Below are 19,964 nucleotides of genomic sequence, written 5' to 3'. Positions count from 1 at the left end.
CCTTCAGAACCTTCTCCTCCCCTTCCATGCCTCCACCGGGCCTCCACCGGGCCGACGCTTCACCTTCTCTTAGCCTCTCTTCGCATCGTCCACACAAACCAAAAGTCAACTGAAGGGTTATTTTCTGACCGTATCAAACAATCTGTCAGCGTTTTCTATGGCGTAAAAGTGCATTCATCATCATGTTCACGTACACTGTAAATGTTGTTACTCAAGGCTGTGGTCAGATCAGTACCGACACAAACAGGTTGTAAGATGTATTGTGAGTTACAGTAGAGGATTCAAGAGAGCTTTTAGCGCCCCTGCAGGTGGGTGGAACAGAGAACAATAGCTGTAAGTGTTATACAACCGATGCTCCTTCACCAAGGTTGTGTATCTACATATATGTACATACAGTTATTGTATATACATATATGCAATGTCGAAACAAGAGATGTCATCCCAACACAAGTGGTGGGCGTTCATCAAACCCACACCAGGTCTGGTCTGGTCCAGAGGACTCTAGCACCAAACCAGACTGCAGGTCTTGGTTAGAGGACTCTAGCACCAAACCAGTCTGCAGGTCTAGAGGACTCTAGCACCAAACCAGACTGCAGGTCTGAGCTAGAGGACTCTAGCACCAAACCAGACTGCAGGTCTGGTCTGGTCCAGAGGACTCTAGCACCAAACCAGCCTCGTACACAGCAGCTGAATAAATAGGAAAGTAAAGACGCTCAGTTGAGATAATCCTCGGGCTGCGTTAGAAAAGGTGTAGCATGGTAATAAGTGTTGACTGTCCCTCCTTATGTACAGAAATAATATATGCAAGAGCTTCTGCTTCTTCGCTAATTCCTCACCCAGCGTGTACTGACTCTAGCGCGTCTCCACGGTCAGACTGGTGACCCGTGACATAGGCTGTATCCATGCCAGTATGTGTGTGCAGTAATACTAATGATACTAGGAATAAGGCACGTTAAAGTCCCTCCGGCGGTGAGATTCGGCGGTTCACGGCTCCAGAGAACGGAGCACCTTTCAGCGGAGGACCGCAACCGCACCGCTGGGCGTAAGATTGTCGTCGTCAGGGGTCCTGACGCGGCTGAGGTTTCGTCACTGAGTACGTCAGGAGGCTGGGGACTTTGAGTGCACATTCATAACGGCAGCGATCCGATACACACACAGACTGATGTCAGCGTCTTGCTAGTGTTCTTTTTCAAACTTTGAAACTTCAAAATAAAATTCTTTGAAAACACTGAGGTCAGGTGCTGGTACGACGAAGGTCAGAAGAAGAAAAGTCCAAATGGAGGCCACCTTTACAAGAGAAAATCCTCGAAATGTTCCCTTTAAAAAAATCTCCTTTGGGTTTGTTCGTCAGAAAGCACGCAGATGGGGGCCGGAGGCTGCTGCTGCATATAAAACATTATTCATTAATAAAGTCATTAATAAAAACGCAAAAACTTTTTGTTAAATTCACTAAAAGCATAAATTGTGCCGACGCCGTCCTGAGCACCGAACCACCTCCTCCTAGAGGTCTGGGGGGGTCAGAGGTCAGAGGTCAGGGTCCGGGGGGGGGGGTCCACCTCCTCCTAGAGGTCTGGGGGGGTCAGAGGTCAGAGGTCAGGGTCCAGGGGGGGGGTCCACCTCCTCCTAGAGGTCTGGGGGGGTCAGAGGTCAGAGGTCAGGGTCCAAGGGGGGGGTCCACCTCCTCCTAGAGGTCTGGGGGGGTCAGAGGTCAGAGGTCAGGGTCCAGTGGGAGGTCCACTGCCTCCCGGAGGTCGCTTGAGGGGGGGTCAGGGTCAGAGGTCAGGGTCCAGGGGGGGGTCCACTGCCTCCAGGAGGGGTCACCTGGGGGGAGGGTCAGGGTCAGAGGTCAGGGTCCAGGGGGGAGGAGTCCTGCTGAGCTCCTCTTTGTCCGCTCCAGCTCCGCCTGCTGGAGAGACCCGGGAGAGAGGGGGGAGGGGTCCGGGGGTCCGGGGGTCCGGGGATCTGGGGGTCTGGGGGTCCGGTAGCGAGTCCAAAATGTCATTGGCCTTGTGCAGAGGGTGGAGGAGATGGGTGGTGGTCCGGTGTGTGTGTGTGTGTGTGTGTGTGTTCCTGCATGTGTGTGTTCCTGCGTGTTTGTGTGTGTTCTACGACTGTGGGAGGTGCTGTCGGATGATCTCGCGGGACTGGGGCGGGATGCGGTCGGGGAAGTGGACGGAGAACTCCACGATGAGGTCGCCGCGCTGCGACGGGTTCTTGGGGAAGGGCAGCCCCTCCCCCCGCAGGCGCTTCACCGTGCCCGGCCGGATGATGTCATGGCAGGGCAGCGCGATGACACGCTTGTCCAGGGTGGGGATGCTGACCGTGCAGCCACACAGCGCCTGGTGGCGGGGAGGGGGGGGGGGGGGGGGGGGGGAGAGAGAGAGAGAGAGAGATACAGAGAGAGAGCGAGAGAACGATACAGAGAGAGAGAGAGAGAGAGAGAGAACGATACAGAGAGAGAGATACAGAGAGAGAGAGAGAGATACAGAGAGAGAGAGAGAGATACAGAGAGAGAGAGCGATACAGAGAGCGAGAGAGAACGATACAGACAGAGAGAGAGAGAGAGAGAGATACAGAAAGAGAGAGAGAACGAGAGAGAGAACCAGATAGAGCGAGAGAGAGAGAGAGCGAGAGAGAGAGGATTAGGATTAGCATACTTCATAATTCCCTGGGGAAATTGTTACGGTCATAAAGCTGCTAAAGATAACATAAAATAAATCAAATATAAACACAAAGATGTTATGTGAAACCGAAATAAAGACGTATATATACACACCAAGATTTCCATAGAAATATATGAGAGGAGAGGAGGAGGAAGGGTTAAGTCATCGCTCCACAAGTGACCGAGGCCTCGGGAGTTTCAGTGACCTCATGTTTCCATGACCAGCAGGAAGAAAATGTGGACACCATGTTTTGTTAGCCCCCCCGCTAGTCCTAAAGACCAACACTAATGAATGAGTGTGTGTATGTGTTGGTGTGTGTGTGTGTGTGTGTGTGCGTGCGTGCGTGCGTGCGTGTGTGCGTGCGTGTCCCAGCAGCCTCTCGCCACTGGGTTTGCAGCGTTGTTCTGAGCGACAGAGTGAACTGTGTATTCCTAGCAGATCATCTGTAGAAGTTAGGAGACATCTGAGCTCTAGGGAGGTCTTGGCAGAGACTCCGTCCGCAGATAGGAAAGAACACAGCCTTTCTAGTCCTAGCAAACACTTGAACGAAAGATGGGAAACTGCTGTCAGTGTGCGTGTGAGTGTGCGGTTGGGCCGAGCTCTGAGGACTCTAGATAGCACTGGGCGCTAAATTTAGCAGCGGCCTCATCGCAAGAGCAAAACGAAGGGAGGCTGGAATTGGCTGAGCTCGTAAATAGTTTGAGGGCTTGTCGGACAGGCTGGGCTTGAAGTTAAAAAAACACACGCGCAAGCGCGCTCACGCTCGCTCACACACGCACACACACACACACGCACAAACACACACACACACACACACACACCAACACGCTGAATAACCCTCTTGAAAATGGACACATACACACACACACACAGAAAAACAAAGACACACACACACACACACACACACACACACACCAACACACTGAATAACCCTCTTGAAAATGGACACACACACATACACACACACACACACACACACACACCAAATAACCCTCTTGAAAATGGACACATACACACACACACACACACAGAAAAACAAAGACACACACACACACACACACACACGTGTGGAGAGAGATCAACAGGTTCTGTACCCTGGGGGTGGAGGTCCCAGTAGAGATAGAGGGATTAGAGAGAGAGATCCACTGGTTGTGTCTGGGTTTGAACCCTGGGGGGTGGAGGTGATGCTTTCCTGATTAAAGCAGTAGGTTTATTCAGTGGATATATGGAGTTGGTTTAACTGGCCGCCTGCTACACTCCAGATATACTCCTCTGTAATGAGTCCCTCTGGAGCGTCGGTAACTGTACCGCTCCTCTATTCCAAGGCAGTAATCTAGCCGTCTGTCCCTAGGACGCTGTACCACCGTCTCCCTGGCCAGACTCTCCTCTTCCCAACGCCGTCGCCATGGAGATAAAGATAACACCCCCCTCCCCCCCCCCCCCTCCCCCCCAAGACCCCGTCTCTCAACATGAGTCTGAGGACTGGTTCTTAGAAGGGTGTCGCTGTCTGGGGGCCTCTAGGCGAGGGGAGAGGAGAGGGGGGGTCGTATAGATGGGTTGAGGGGGATGTACGTTTGGGGTGAGGGGGGGGGGGGGTGAGGGCTGGCCGTTGGGGGGGTTGTATGGATGGGGGTGAGGGGGGGGGGGTGTGGGGGGGGGGGGGGGGTATAGGGCTGAGTCGGGTCTGTACGGCTGCCAGGAGATTCCTGTACGTTACACGTCATTAAGCAGGCGGCCGGGGGGGTCGTGTCATTTACTATTATGAACTCATGTCCATTCACCACAGTAAAGCCCCCCCCCCCCACACCCCCCAACACACACACACACACACACACACACACACACACAGACACGTTGCCATGGCGCCCACAACATACTGCCAGCTGGACCAAAGACCTGCTGATTGCATAATCCTTATGGCTCAGACAGAGAGCCCCAGAACCTTCACCACGCACACATGATGCACACGCACACACACACACACAGACGCACATACACACACACATACACACACACACAAACACACAAACACACAAAAACTCTTTTAACTGTAAATCTAAAAGTTGCTCTGCTTCTCAGTATCTGATTCACAGAGTACATGCACAAACACACATACAAATACGCACACACACACACGCACACACACACACACACACACACACGTGCACACGTGTGTGCGCACATTCATGCACGCACACAAACACACAGACACTCTTTTAAGTGTAAGAGTTTATCCTCAGTACGTGATTCACAGGGTTTCCCTTGATCCTGGTTCCCTGAGGACTTACATAAGCAGCTGAAATGCCAGGACAATTTGCTGAGCGCTCTCCCCGAAGCAAACGGGGAGAGGCTCTCGACGCCCGTCTCGCGCTCAGACCCCCGCACGGTCGCCACTGACCTGTGACGGGCCGCTCCCATTGGCTGCCTTCCGGATGTCTCCGTATAAGGGAGGGAAAACGGTTCTGTGTGGGGCAGAGCGCGGTGAACACACGAGGACACGCGTTCTCCATCACCTTCACATTATCTTCTCTGTTTTAGCACCGCGGTGGTGGAGCGAGAGCTCCCCGCCGACGTCAGGACCGCCAGAGCCGCTCACCGGCTCCCGCAAGGGACTCAAGACTCACTTGTTGTTCAGAGGTCACCCGGACTATGAACAAGTGAGTCTGGAGTCTCTTGTCCTCTCTCCTCGTCCCCCCTACCCCCCCACCACCCTTTCTCCTCCCTCACTCTCCTAAAAACACCCCTCTTACGTACTTATTGTATGTTGTACGACCTTGCACTTAAAAATAGTACTAATAGCAATAGCATTGTGTAGCATCTTATCCTAGCTGTCTTTGTTGTATACAGGGAATGGGTTAACCTAACAATTGTTAGTGCTTGGCACTTGGTTCTATGAACATCCCTACCGTACCGACAGCCATATATTGTTGTTTCTCTTTCCTTCCTGACAAATGTACACATTGTACGTCGCTTTGGATAAAAGCTTCAGCTAAACAGCCCTGAATGTAAACGTAGCAGCGTCAGGAGGCTGTAGCGATCTGACCACAGAGTCGTGCTAGGCTACCTAGCTGCAGCTCAGCAGAGTGATGCGTGTGGAACCTGTAACCAGCCTCTAACAGGCTCTATTAGACCAGAGGTGCTGTGTACCGCCCCAGCCCTCAGCCCCCCCCCCCCCCTGACAGACACCACACACAGCTTCTCCTTCTCTCTGCCTCTGACTAAACAACCGGGGACGTATGGGAACGGTTTCTTTATTTAGCAGCATTGTTGAGGACACACATAGCTGGTATGATAACACACAGTTTACCTTCCCTGTGCGTGTGTGAGCGTATGCTAATGCTAATCCTGTAGCCACGGCTCCAGCGCGGCTGTGTATTCGGTGCAGTGCACAACGCCGGCAGGGGATTGGACGATGAGGGTGCAGTGGGTTGCTGTGGCTTTCCACTGCAGCAGTGCTCTGCACAGAACAGCAGCAGCAGCACCACCACCACCACAACCACCACCACCTCCTCCACCACATCCACCACCACCACCTCCACCAACACAACCACCAACACCTCCTCCTTCACCACCACCTACACCAACACCACCTACAACACCACCCCTCCTCCTATTCCTCCTCCACCAATACCTCACCAGCACCTCCTCCTCCTCCACCACCTCCTCCTTCACCACCACCTCCACCAACACCACCTCCAACACCACCCCTCCTCCTCTTCCTCCTCCTCCTCCACCACCACCACCACAACCACCATCACCTCCACCAACACCACCTCCTCCACCACCACCTCCACCAACACCACCTCCACCACCACCCATCCTCCTCCTCTACCACCACCTCCAACACCATCCATCCTCCTCCTCCACCACCACCACCTCCACCAACACCACCTCCACCACCACCCCTCCTCCTCCTCCTCCTCCTCCACCACCACCACATCATCTCAGAGCAGCGTTCAGAGTGGTGGGTGGAGTTATTGGCTATGGATGGAAGGACACCACCACCACCCCTACCCCCACCCTCTCTTCAGAGCGGTTTTCTGAGTTGTGGGTGGAGATTATTGGCTTGGGATGGAGGGACACCACGACTGGCGTTCCTCCACCACCGCCACCTTCTCTTAAAAGAGCAGACTTGGCTCTGGGGATATTCTTTTTGCAGTGTAACTTAATCAGCAACACGTCTTGTTTTTAAATCCAGTCTCATATGATGTCAGTCTCCAGGCTGCCTGCTCCCCGACGACGACCAAACCCTTTAACATCTTCTCTTTAATACCGGCTCCTGATAAGAAAGGGTTTTTGCAATAACAAGACACCTCTGCCTTTTGACAATAATGTAATAATGCGCTCTGAATCTAATCATAACAGCAACAATGGTCAAATACAATGCTCAGCCTGATGTTTCCTTGACAACGCACAAACAATATCCTCAAAGGCACTTCATTTACGCACTTATTGTCTGTTGTACGTCCTGGCACTTAAAAATATTATTAGAATCATGTAGCATCTTATCCTAGCTATTTTTGTTGTGTACGGGGAACGGGTCAACCCAGCGATTCTAAGTGCTTGGCACTTCTAGGAACATCCTTACTGTACCGACAGTGATATATTGTTTCTCTTCCTTCTGAAAAAATGTACTTATTGTGAGTGTCTTTACTAAAAGAAAAAAAGCATAAATGCTAAATGCCCTCAATGTGAACGTAAGTTTCAAAGCGTCGCAGAAGAGTCCTGAAAATAGTTGTTCAACCGCCGATGATGTCATAGACGTCAGTAACCAATACGCAGCCCTCAATGGCAGCGGCGGGCCCCAGGATGGGGTCCCGTTATTAAAGAGCCCTGCACGACGGGGCGACGCAGACAGGCCAGTCGCCCCGTCGCTGCCGCTTACCTCGCCGAAGAGCATCATTCGGATAACCGGACCCCCTGCGGTGTCTGCCTCCTATCAGAGTGACTCACACTGGAGCTAGGACCGCCACGACCTTTAACCACCACCAGCGAGCCACCCGGGCCGCCATGTTGTTTCCTCCCACCCTAACCCCCCCCCCCCCCCCCCCACCCACCCACCGTTAGTTGTAGCCCCCCTGCTATTATAAACACACCCGTGTGTGGAGTGTCCCAGCAGCCATCATACAGGCGTGTTTCATTTCACAGACGGATTAGAGCGCTCCGCTGTGTCAGAGCGGCTAATGAAATACTGAGGCGTCACCGGCCACGCCGCCCCTCCCCTCCACACCGGGGGGGGGAGGATGTTGAAATGGTCGCTGCTGCACATGTGAGTGTCTCTAGAGAGTCTCTGAACACACAGGCACTTGGTTCTATGAACATCCTTTACTGTACCGACAGCGATGTTATTGTTTCTCCTTCTTCTGACGAATGGACTTACTGTAAGTCTCTTTGGATGAAAAGCGTCTGCTAAATGCCCTGAATGTAAATGTGACTGCATGCATTTGGGTTTGTCTGCTTGCATTTATGTTGCTGTGTGGTAAAGGACAAGTGTACAGTCTGGTGTACAGAGCAGTGTACAGAGCAGTGTACAGTGTAGTGTACAGTGTAGTGTACAGAGCAGTGTACAGAGCAGTGTACAGTGTAGTGTACAGTGTAGTGTACAGAGCAGTGTCTGGTGTACAGAGCAGTGTACAGAGCAGTGTACAGAGCAGTGTACAGTGTAGTGTACAGAGCAGTGTACAGTGTAGTGTACAGTGTAGTGTACAGAGCAGTGTACAGTGTAGTGTACAGTGTAGTGTACAGTGTAGTGTACAGAGCAGTGTACAGAGCAGTGTACAGTGTAGTGTACAGTGTAGTGTACAGTCTAGTGTACAGTGTAGTGTCCAGTGTAGTGTACAGTGTAGTGTACAGTGTAGTGTACAGAGCAGTGTCTGGTGTACAGAGCAGTGTCTGGTGTACAGAGCAGTGTCTGGTGTACAGAGCAGTGTACAGAGCAGTGTACAGTGTAGTGTCCAGTGTAGTGTACAGTGTAGTGTACAGTGTAGTGTACAGAGCAGTGTCTGGTGTACAGAGCAGTGTACAGTGTAGTGTACAGTGTAGTGTACAGAGCAGTGTACAGTGTAGTGTACAGAGCAGTGTACAGAGCAGTGTACAGTGTAGTGTACAGTGTAGTGTACAGAGCAGTGTCTGGTGTGTCTCCAGCCGGCCAGGCAGAGGCAGCTGAGCAGTAGCGCTGAGTGATGCTCAGTCACACGGGGACACCACATTCTCCGTCCTCAGTGGCACCGCAGTGACAAGAGACGCTCCACTGCACCCTATAACATCTCTCACCGTGCACTGGACACACACACACACACACACACACACACAGAATCAGACACACACACATACACAGAATCAGACACACACACACACACACACACACACACACACACACAGTCACACACATACACGCACACGGACAGACGGACAGACGGACAGATGGACGTCTCACCTCCTCAGGGTGACCTTGCAGCTGTGGATGATGTTGGAGCCGTCCCGCTTGAAGTGGGCGTGGCCCTTGTCCTTGAGCACGAAGGCGATGTCGGCGGGGATGTTGTCGGGGTCTCGTCGCCCTCCTTGGGGAAGGTGATCTTGGTGCCCTCCTTCCAGCCCTTCTTGATGACGATGTTCAGGATCTTGTCCTCGGCGCGCGAGCTGCGCCCGTCGGGGTTCAGCCGCCGCCGCGTGATCTTCATGCGCTTGGTGCAGCCGTGAAGACCTCCTCCAGGGAGACCCTCAGCTCGTGGAGCACGGGGGGGTCCTGGTGCCGCCGGTGCGTCCCCAGGCGGTCCGAGTGGCCCCCTCCTCCTCCTCTCTCCTCCCCCCCACCCCGTCTCCGGCGCCCGTCGCCGGGGGGGAACCCGTTGTTCAGACCCCCCCCCCGCCGTGGGGAAGCCGAACTGCCGGCCGAAGTGTCCGAAGGGGTCGTCCTCGTCGAGGTCGGGCCATGTCCTGCTCGCCGTCGTTGTTGACGTGGTGGTGGTCCCCGCCGCCCCGTGGAAGGGGAAGCCGTTGGGCCGCCCCGGTGGCCGTGGGTCCGGGTGGAGCCGAAGAACATGTCGAAGGGGTTGGAGCCCCCGAAGAAGGAGGCGAAGGTGGCGTGGGGGTCCCCGTGGAAGGTGTAGTGGTAGGTGGAGCCGCCCGGTGCCCCGGTGGAGCCGCTGCCCCCCGTCTTCAGGCCTGGGGGGGGGGGGAGAGGGACGGAGGGGGAGAGGGACGGAGGGGGGAGAGGGACGGACGGGGGGGAGAGAGAGGGACAGGGGAGAGGGACGGAGGGGGGAGAGGGGATGGAGGGGGAGAGAGACAGACGGGGGGGGAGAGAGGGAGGGGGAGAGAGAGGTAGGGGGAGAGACAGAAGGGAGAGAGAGAGACGGGGAGAGAGACGGACGGGGGAGAGAGACGTATGTTAATACCCGGGTCCTACCCCCATGGATCATCACATCCCCATCGGTTAATGAGCAGTAGGTGGGGGTTCCTGTGCGCCTGGATGGTTGCATTTAAACCTCCATGTCTGCCATGCATCCTGCAGGCCTCTTTGAGTAAGTTGCCCCCACCCCACCCCCCCGCCGCCCAACCCCAGCCACCCGCCCCTTTAAGACGTGCGTCTCAAGAGGATTCCCCGAGGTCGCTCTGGACGAGAGCGCTGCCAAAGGGCTCATGGTCTATAGTAAACACGTCACGTGATCCAAAGTGACGTCACCAAGGACCATATATGGCGGTGTGCCATGTGCTCTGGTTTCAAAACACACCCGCCGGGTCACATGACACACGGTCGCCGGTGAACGAGCGTGTCATCGCCACCGCACGGTGTGTGACGAATGAGCAGCGGGAGTGGCTCAGAGAGGTTGCGAGCGGAGGTTTAAAGTGAGAGCGAGCGGGAGAGCGAGCGGGAGAGAGAGACTACAGTGAGTACTGGTGGTGGGGGGGGGGGGGGCGTGTGGGTCTCTGCGTGTGTCCAACAGAACAAGCTGCTGCTGGGCAGAGCCGTCAGAGAGCAGGCGAGTCTTCCCTCACGTCTGCGCGCAATACACCCACACACACACAACACCTAACCGGAAACCGCCTACACATGTCAGCCTGTTAGAACACACACACACACACACACACACACACACACACACACACACACACACACACCACACACACACACACACACACACACACACACTGTTGTAGTGCACTAACCATATAAGGCATCAGGAGTTATTCGAGGAGTTTAGGGATGGGGTACAGGCCCGGGTAATTAGATGGAAGCAGGCGACAGCGTCAGACTAACACACACCAACACACACCAACACACACCAACACACACCAACACACACCAACACACACCAACACACAGAACCTCAACACAACCACAGACCAACACACAGTTAACACACACACACACACACAAAAACACACACACACACACACACACACAAGGTAAACACACCACTAACACACACTAAACACAGACCAACACACACTAAACACAGACCAACACAGACCAACACACACTAAACACAGACCAACACACACACGAGGTAAACACACCACCAACACACAGTAAACAGCGACCCTCCGGGGCCCCCGGCCGTGCTCACCCTCCTCTCCCAGCTGGTCGTAGACGGCCCTCTTCTTGCGCTCAGCACCTCGTAGGCCTCGGCCACCTCCTTGAACTTGTCCTCGGCGTTGGCCTCCTTGTTCTTGTCGGGGTGGAAGCGCAGAGCCATGCGCCGGTAGGCCTTCTTGATCTCATCCTCGTTGGAGGCCTTGGGGATCCCCAGGGTCTGGTAGTAGTCCTTCCCCATGGCGGGACCTGGAGGAGCGGGGGACACCGGGGGTATCACTGGGGTCCCCAGCCCGTCTGGGCCTGGGACCCCATTTCTAGGGCAGGGAATATTCTTGAGACCCCAACTTGCCTCTGCTCCTTGTGACCCCGTCGGCACGGCGCCACAGTGAACGGCTGAACTCTGGCTGCTTTGTATCTACATGATGCACGTGGAGTACTTTCAAACCTTCAAACCCTTCTTTTGGATGAAAACGGTCTTCTTTTGGATGAAAACGGTGTCATCCATATCTGCAACTCATCGCCCTCGACCCCATAATGCAGGTGTTATAATAGGCATTAGAATTATAATCGAATGATGCATCAGATGACCTGAAGTGGGGCCTCACCGAGGTCCGCAGTCTCCTAATGAGTCGAGAGCTCCGAACAGTTCACCGCCACTGCCGTCACATATGTGTTTTACTCGGCTCGATATGGAGACATCATTCACGCTATTGCCTGTTGGAAACCCCCCGCTGGGAACGCCACGAGCTCGCTCTGGTGAGTGTTGCCATGGGGATGTAGTAGAACGTCTCATCAGCATCCACGGCGCGAGGAGGAAGACGCGGCGAGTGATGGAATCCCCTCCGCCCGCGATGCAGGAGGGTTTGTCTGTTCTCGACACGTCCCTACGTGTAGGTCACGATGAGAACTAGGAATCTCTGGCATCCATCGCGATGTGTGTTCCGCTGTATTTAATATAAAGGGTGTTTGGATCATTTAGCGACCGCTCTGCTGCTGAGTGAGGGTCCTGAAAACGCGGTCGGACAGAACCTCAAGCGCTCTCCTCATTAGTCTGTTCTACACACTGGGACTGAATGGGACCGCTTTACAACCCATCCTCTCCGTACACGTGTTTTATTCAGTGGGTATCCCTCTTCCCGGGCGATGAAGATATGTAGTCTAGGATTATGTGGAGAAGTGGAGCTATGCTGACTGGGAGCGCAGTGAGACAAAGGCACAGCGCCGACCAGTGCCCCCCAGTTTAGACGGAATATAACCAGTAGCCCGCTACACGTCTCCGCGTCGCCCCGGACATCCGCATGACCATTAACGGAGAACAGAGAACATTTAGATATCGCCGTGTGTTCCCTGATCTGAGGTCAGCGAGAGGACCGAGGAGCGCCGCTAAAAAACCAAGAACCAAATTACGCGTCTCACAAAACGACAGATCGGAGAACAGCAGTAAATAATAAAACCTCAAAAGTCCTACCAGTTGTTCTTTTTTTTTTTTCTCTCGGCGGCGTGAGGACTGTCAGACGTCCGCCATGGTCCTGCCTGCTCTCCTCCGTGTGTCGGTGTGGAGGCTCATCGCCCCCCGCGCGCTGTCCCCCTCCGCCGCCGCCCCGCCGCGCGCCTCGTGACGTCACGGAGCCGGCTCTGAGCACCCCCCCCCCCTCTGAAATAGAGGATGACCCCCCCGTCAGCCCCTGACGATTCGCTGGAAAATCCTTCCATCTGCGACGGAATTAGACGCACGCACGCACGCACACACACACACACACACACACACACACACACACACACACACACACACACACACACACACACACACACACACACACACACACACACACACACACACACACACACACACACACTCTCTCTCTCTCTCTCTCTCTCTCTCTCTCTCTCTCTCTCTCTCTCTCTCTCTCTCTCTCTCTCTCTCTCTCTCTCTCTCTCTCTCTCTCTCTCTCTCTCTCTCTCTCTCTCTCTACGTGTGTGTTTAGTCACGGGAATGATTTGATTCGTTGCGAAATCAGAAAGGAATGAGAGCAGCTTCCCTTCCCAGAGAAGCCTCGTCAATCCCAAGAACAGAAAGTTGGGAAGAGGGTGTGAAGACACGCCCCCCGCACGGGTTTCACTATCACGGTGAACTTCTGATCCACTGCTGACCAATGGATGCGATGGATTTGCCTTGATTGGTTGAAAAAAACCCGTTAAATCAAGAATCAATCGAGTCTTATCAGGAGTGACTAACCACAACTCAAAGATGAGGTCACATGGAGGTTGTAGTGCATTTGTATGTATCTCTGAATATCTGCTTTGATATTTAACCAAGCAGTTATCACCATAAACTACGTCAGGTTCCCATATGAATGTTCATATGAACGCACACTCTGCCTCAGACCCCCTCGGAGAGAGAGATCAAGTTTATTTGAGTCATCCTGTGGATAAAGAGGTGTGAGTTAAAGTGGGTGTCTCAGTCGATGAGTCTGTCTGACACGTCACACACCACACACACACACACACACACACACCACAAACAGGCACAGCAACAGACATAGCCAACCGCACACACACAGACCCACACTGACACACACACACACACACACGTTCACCCTCGCCCACTTTCAGGTGAAAACGCAGCGATGATGAAGAGCAGATCAGTCACGTTGTGTGTGCGCTCGTGTTCCTCCGGGCGCCGGCGGTGGAGGGGAGCGGGGGTCCGGTGAGCAGCAGCAGCAGCAGTGGGGCCGACGGGCCGCAGCTGTCCCGTCCCGGCAGCTGGGCCTCAGTCCGCCGGTATTCACCCCCAGCCGGCACCATGTGTCGTGGGACATAGTGCGGGGCTCAGGGGGGGGAATATACCACAAGGCATTGTGGTCATTTCACTTCAGCACCCGCTCAACAAACCCGACAACGTTTCACGTTTTTCTTTGTTAATTGTTTATTAGGAAACAATTTGCAATTCAGCCATTTCTTTTGTAATCTTCTATTCTAATCGTCGCTTTGAATATTGAGCAGTGAGTCAAAGCGGAACACGATGTCCTCCCTGGGCGAAGGCTTGCAGGTTCTTAGAGTGTGTGTGTGTGTGTGTGTGTGTGTGTGTGTGTACACATGGCTCTGCTCCGCCGCGCGTGTGCGTGTGCGTGCGCGTGTTCCAGACGCGACGGGGGAACAGAGAGATGCCGGAGCCCATCGTTCGTCTCCATGACAACCACGAAAAAACCCGCCAGCCAGCCTGCGTTGTGTCTGGTCTGCGTTTCCCCGCGTCGCGTCCCAGCGGCTCCTCAGGATAAAGACTGTCTGACGAATCCCACGGATTCAACCTAAACGCCGCCCAATGAGAGCCAGCTGCCCGTCTCTCACCCCCCCGCCCACCTGACCTGAGGACAGACGGACAGACGGGGAGGGAGGGAGGGGGGCGGGGGGGGAGACAACAGACGCCGGCCCACTGGCTACGTGGTGGGTGGTGGTGGTGGTGGTGGTGAGGGTGGGGGGGGGGGGGGGGGCATCAGAAGATGAGCGGGGAGAGAGCGAGGGCGTGACAGAGCTCCGTCTGGCTCCCTCTGCTCTCCTCCGTCTCCTCGGCTCACCCCGTGTTCCTCTCGGCTCCCAGCAGCCGGGGAGGCTGAGCCGCGCGTTGCCTTAAAAGACCCGCAGTCTCGCGGCCTGACAGACACGCTTTGAGATGAGGACGCGTAAACACGTGCGAGCGCGCGCGCACACACGCACACACGCACGCACACACGCACACACGCACGCACACAATGGCATTAGATGATTTGTAAGGGATCTAATGCCACACACACACACACACACAATATTACACACACTCACTCACACACACACACACACACACACACACATTCACACCAGAGATTCACCCAGTGAAAGAGTCTCTCTCCTACAAGTCATGTTTTCCCAAGTCTGTCTCAGCTCAGCTCACACACGCAAAACATTCATACATTCAGCCATACCAGCAGGAGCGATAACAACACGTCATTAAATCCAATGACAGCAAACTTAATATATTCTGTCTGTCGCGCCGTCCCTCCTGGTATATTTACTGTCCCTGTGTTCCTGAGAACCATTCCAAAGCACTGAGTCACCGGAGTGCTTATTGATTTAACAGCCTCCACTAAGTGGGCCACAGGCGCACGCTGCTGATTCTAGAGTCATTTATTCTCCTGCATGGAAGAGTGGCTCTCGAAGTTACCTGTGACGCACAAGTAGAAGTCACCATAAGACTGCACAGACTGACCCAAGGTCCGAATGGAGAAGGGGGATTGAGAATAGGTGTGTAGTGGGTGTATGACCGTTTGTCACGCAACACACAATAAGCCTAATACCTTCTGGTGGAAATACATTTGCCACTTGGTGAGCTGCACACATCTTAATATATGTGGCATTTAGCAAAGAGAGACTTGAAACTCATTTGGAGGACCCCGCCGGCGCAGGGGTACGGTCCAATTGGCGCTCATGAAATCAGTGCTGGTGGTTCTCAGGTCCACAGGGGGAAACATAGCGAGCTGAGAAGGTCCAAACTCTGCACTACTGACGGGCTTCCAGCAGCTTTACACTCTCCACTCTCCTTTGGCAAAATGCACAGAACCACTTCTGGCCCTACATGAGATGTGACACTGTGGTTCAAATGCAGCAACTAAACACATGGTTGTTCTGGCCTGTGCACAGGTATCATGTTGTGAGGGTGGGGGGCTCTAATTGGCTCAACTGGCATGCCCTCGACTCGATGCCTGCAGGTGATTGGTCAGTGAGGCCAACCAATCAGTGGGCTGGACACATCGACACTTCGACGCTCCAGAAGCTTCTCCCAGATCAATGTATGGACGATACATAAATATGTGCAGTACTAGCGTTCGCAAATCAAAAGGCCACGATTAGACACAAGGCATAGATAATGATAGAGTAAACACGGAGGGCGTGAAAAACAGCGTTAGTGCGTAACAACTTGCCTTTCAGAGGTTTGATACCACCAGCAGATAATAGTCCACACATCTGGACGGCAATTCCCGCCAATAAAAGAGTTCAATATCGGTTCTGGTTCCACTGGAAAAGGAGCAGCTCCTGTTTGGTTCTGAGCAGGATGGATGTGGATTGTCACAAAAGATAACCCAAGGTTCAGAATATCAGAGTGGCGGGGGGGGGGGGGGGGGGGGATGTCCGGTAGATGCCTGAAGTGGATCAGCGAATGATGTGCAGGTATCTCGGCTGAAGGTGGAGCCGGTTGGCCAGCGGGTCAGCGAATGATGTGCAGGTATCTGAGCTCGGGGTAGAGCAGGTTGGCCAGCAGGGTCAGCAGCCTGGCCCCGTCTCTCAGGCAGTGGCCCGGGGTGGCGGATGAACTGGACGGCCTTGGTCACAGAGTCCTCCAGCTCAGCGTACTGCTTGCTGCTGGGCAGGGCCTCCAGCGTGGACAGGGCCTGCAGGCAGAACCAGGGGCAGAGGGCACGGAGACAACGCTTTATTCAGTGCTAAGATTGCAAATGGTAATAACTCAAATATATATACACCTATATACATCACATACACATACATATCATTTGCCTCATAGCATAATTGCTTAAGTCATATTTTATTTTCATAGCTTCATCTTGTATTTAGCGTCAAAAATGCAGAATAGATGAATGAGGCAGATAGAGATTATGGAATGTAAAAATAACTCTGATTGGCTTAGGATATAGCCAATCAGTCACAGTGAATCAGCAGCGTTAGGATCAGCATTAGGTTAGATTTCACATTTGGCCAAAAAATGACTAAGGCAATTAAGCCATGAGGCTAACAATATCTAGCATGTATCGTACTAGTATGGATGCAGTGTCGGTGCGTACCTGTAGTTCTTTAGCGGAGAGCTCCAGGTCAGCGGTTGGTTGGAGACGCAGCTGCGTCTCTGACACCACCTGCACCGTCAGGAACACCGCCAGGCAGCGCACCACCACCCTGAACCTGGACACACACGGAGCAGACACGTCGTCCTGAGGAGCTAGAGCGGTGACTTGTAACCGGAAGGTTGCTAGTTCGATCCCTGGCTCCTCCTAGCGTGTCAGGGTGTTCCTGAGCAAGACACCTCACCCCAACTGCTCCCGACCAGCTTGCTGTCGCCTTGCGTGGTCGACACGGCCGTCGGTGTGTGAACGTGTGCATGAATGGGTGAAAGTTTGGCAATATTGTGAGGCGCTTTTAGTGGCCACTGGTTCGAAAAGCACAGAATAAACGCAGTCCCATTTACCATTTAGTGCAGGAGCGACCGTATGGCGCCCCGAGGAACACGAGGCGCGACCGTCTTACCTGTTGGAGACGGGCGAGCGCTTGCCCAGCCCGATGGCCCCCAGGAGCCCCGAGTTCAGCCTCTCCTCCCCCAGCTGGGCCAGCCTGGCGGTCAGCCTCAGGAGGCCCAGGGCCACGCCGGGGGCTTCCCCCTGGCCCCCCCCGGGCTGCAGCTGCTCCGCTGACAGGGCCAGGGCCTTGTGCCACCACAGGAACAGCTTGGCCTCGTCCCCGGGCCCGCTGCACGAAACACGACCAGCCACACTTTTAATATCCAGAGGAATGTTCTGCCGCTCCTCGTGGAGCCTCTAACTTCAGTGGTTCTCAAACTCTTTGTACTGGTGTATTCCCTCTAAGATCATTTTTTCAGCTGAGAACCACCTTCACCGACAGAAAACCCTTTTGGGAGTGTCAGTGTTCTATTTGGCAGTGTAAACATGAACATTAAATACTCATAATTGAGTGAGAAACCTGGGCCTGTGCTTCATGCAACTGTTGGCTAATCTCTTGCAACTGTTGGCTCATCTCTGTTAGCTAATCTCTTAGCCAACAGAAATGAAAATTAGACTTTTTTTAATTATAGCTTTTTTTTTTCTTTTTTCCTAAACTTTCTCAATACCCTAAAAGTACCCCCCCCCCCCCCAGGGGTATGCGTACCCCCATTTGAGAACCACTGCTCTGGTTAATGCTGACGGGAGAACGTGAAGCGTCCTCCATGTTTCACACCGGGTCAGAGCCTGAGATGTTTGTCAGTTAAAGTTCTGAAGAAGAACCCTGGCTGGAAGCAGGAGAACCGCTTTAAGAGGACGTGAGGTCTGGAGATCAGGACCCACCTAGGGTCGACCTGATTGGTCCACGAGTTGAGCAGCGCCAAGGTCCTCCTGTCATTGGCCGCCGTGTGCTCCGTGTTGAGCCGCTGCAGGACGAAGGCGTACAGGGTCAGGAAGCAGCCTCCCGATTGGCTCTCGGACAGGAAGTCCTCCATGGTGAGCTCGGGCACCTGAAGGGACGCCAACACGGGCCCCCAGCCCACAGACTCCTCCTCCGCTGGAAGAGGAGAATGATCACAGGCCGACCAATCAGAACCCATCCCTTTGTGACTGGCCTTAGGTTCAACATCCAGCCTCCGCTAAAGACTCAAGACTCATTTGTCCACCTAGACTCTGCATAGCCTCCCCCCTTACCCCCCGACCCCCACACACCCCTCTTACGCACTTATTGTATGTTGTATGTCCTTTCACTTAAAAATACTACTTAGCATGGTGTAGCATCTTAACCTAGCTGTCGCATACCGCGAATGGGTTAACCTAGTGATTGTTAGTGCTTGGCACTTGGTTCTATGAACATCCTTACTGTACTGACAGCGATATATTGTTGTTTCTCTTTCTTCGGACAAATGTAATTATTGTAAGTCGCTTTGGATAAAAGCGACTAAAAGACCTAAATGTCAATGTTAATGTAAATGTTAATGTAGATGTAAACTCCACCCTCTGTGGGCGTACCGTGGTCGAAGTAGGCGGTGATGCAGGCCTCCATGATGCGGGTCATGTGACGCACCGAGGCCAGAGCCTGGGAGCAGGCGGTGAGCAGCGGCAGGATGGGGAACGCTCGCGCCTTCCTGTCCAGCCAGGAAATGACATGGGCGGCGAGGGCCTCGCCCGTGGACACGCCCACCCTGTTGAGCAGGGACAGGGCTTGGCTGAACAGGCCACACAGGGCCATGTGTCTCTGCTCCAGACCCGTCTCTGGAGGGGAGAGAGGAGAGGGGGAACCTTTAACACGGCAATCTAGAAGATCTACAAAGGTTTGAATTTGAAATAAACGTCAGTTGTGGTGAACGTCGACGGCCAAAAGAGGAGACACCATGGTGGCTGAGCCTCTGAGCCGCTGAGCCTACTGATGACAGCTCTGATTTGCAGGACGATGAATGTCATGGACTGGGTGCCAGCGGGGACATTCCCGCCATGCATTCAAACTGCACCGCCCAGTTAGTGGCCGGTTAGTGGCCAGTCAAAACAGACCAGTAGAAACAATGAAAAATGAATACGTCTAATATATCTCCACACCCACTCCACACAGTTTGAGCAGTAGGCGTGTAAATAGTTCATGAGGTAGACATTTATATCTATATGCTACATTATTTAAACTTGACACTAGTTTCTAACGTTTCAATGTGATGACGGTGGCCAGTTTACAAACAGGGAGGGGGGAAGACAAGAAGTTTGATTGGTGAAGGAAACGCCCTACAATTCAAACAGATTACATTCCAATTAAAACCGACTTGATGATTAATATTTATTATTTCATCTTTGTAATGTCAGCCCACTGGAGACACGGAGATGAAGACAAGCAGGCGGCTTCTAATCCCTCTCCACCTCTCACGTGGCTGTTTCCACGGCGAGGTCTTCAAAGTGTCCGGAGCGAGAATCCTTCCTATTGGTTATCGGTGCACCACCTGACTCAGTTATCCTTAGGGGACCAATCACAGCCAGAAG

At 53.6% G+C, this 19,964-nt stretch overlaps 1 protein-coding gene and 1 pseudogene across 2 annotated transcripts in view; both read right to left on the bottom strand.

Moving 5' to 3' along the window:
- Positions 1–1,601: 1,601 nt before the first annotated feature.
- LOC311343763 (dnaJ homolog subfamily B member 5-like) lies at positions 1,602–12,782 on the bottom strand (annotated as a pseudogene). Its single transcript, XR_014684128.1, has 4 exons — positions 12,671–12,782; positions 11,234–11,448; positions 9,100–9,827; positions 1,602–2,339 (listed from the first exon to the last, which is right to left on the bottom strand). The product of XR_014684128.1 is annotated as a dnaJ homolog subfamily B member 5-like (transcript).
- A 1,302-nt stretch (positions 12,783–14,084) lies between these two features.
- Positions 14,085–19,964, bottom strand: part of LOC311343076 (ectopic P granules protein 5 homolog) — a 31,089-nt gene continuing 25,209 nt past the window's right edge. The window contains 6 exon segments of the mRNA XM_084467931.1: positions 14,085–16,534; positions 16,536–16,625; positions 17,034–17,148; positions 17,491–17,709; positions 18,303–18,516; positions 18,972–19,214. Of these exon segments, the coding sequence (XP_084324057.1) occupies positions 16,442–16,534; positions 16,536–16,625; positions 17,034–17,148; positions 17,491–17,709; positions 18,303–18,516; positions 18,972–19,214 (974 nt within the window). The 3' untranslated portion in view covers positions 14,085–16,441.

The sequence above is a fragment of the Micromesistius poutassou genome, assembly GCF_964030765.1.
Source record: "Micromesistius poutassou genome assembly, chromosome: 5".
In the NCBI taxonomy this organism is placed as follows: domain Eukaryota; kingdom Metazoa; phylum Chordata; class Actinopteri; order Gadiformes; family Gadidae; genus Micromesistius; species Micromesistius poutassou.
The sequence above is the reverse complement of the archived record's forward strand: the minus strand, read 5'-3'. Positions and strand labels throughout refer to the sequence as shown.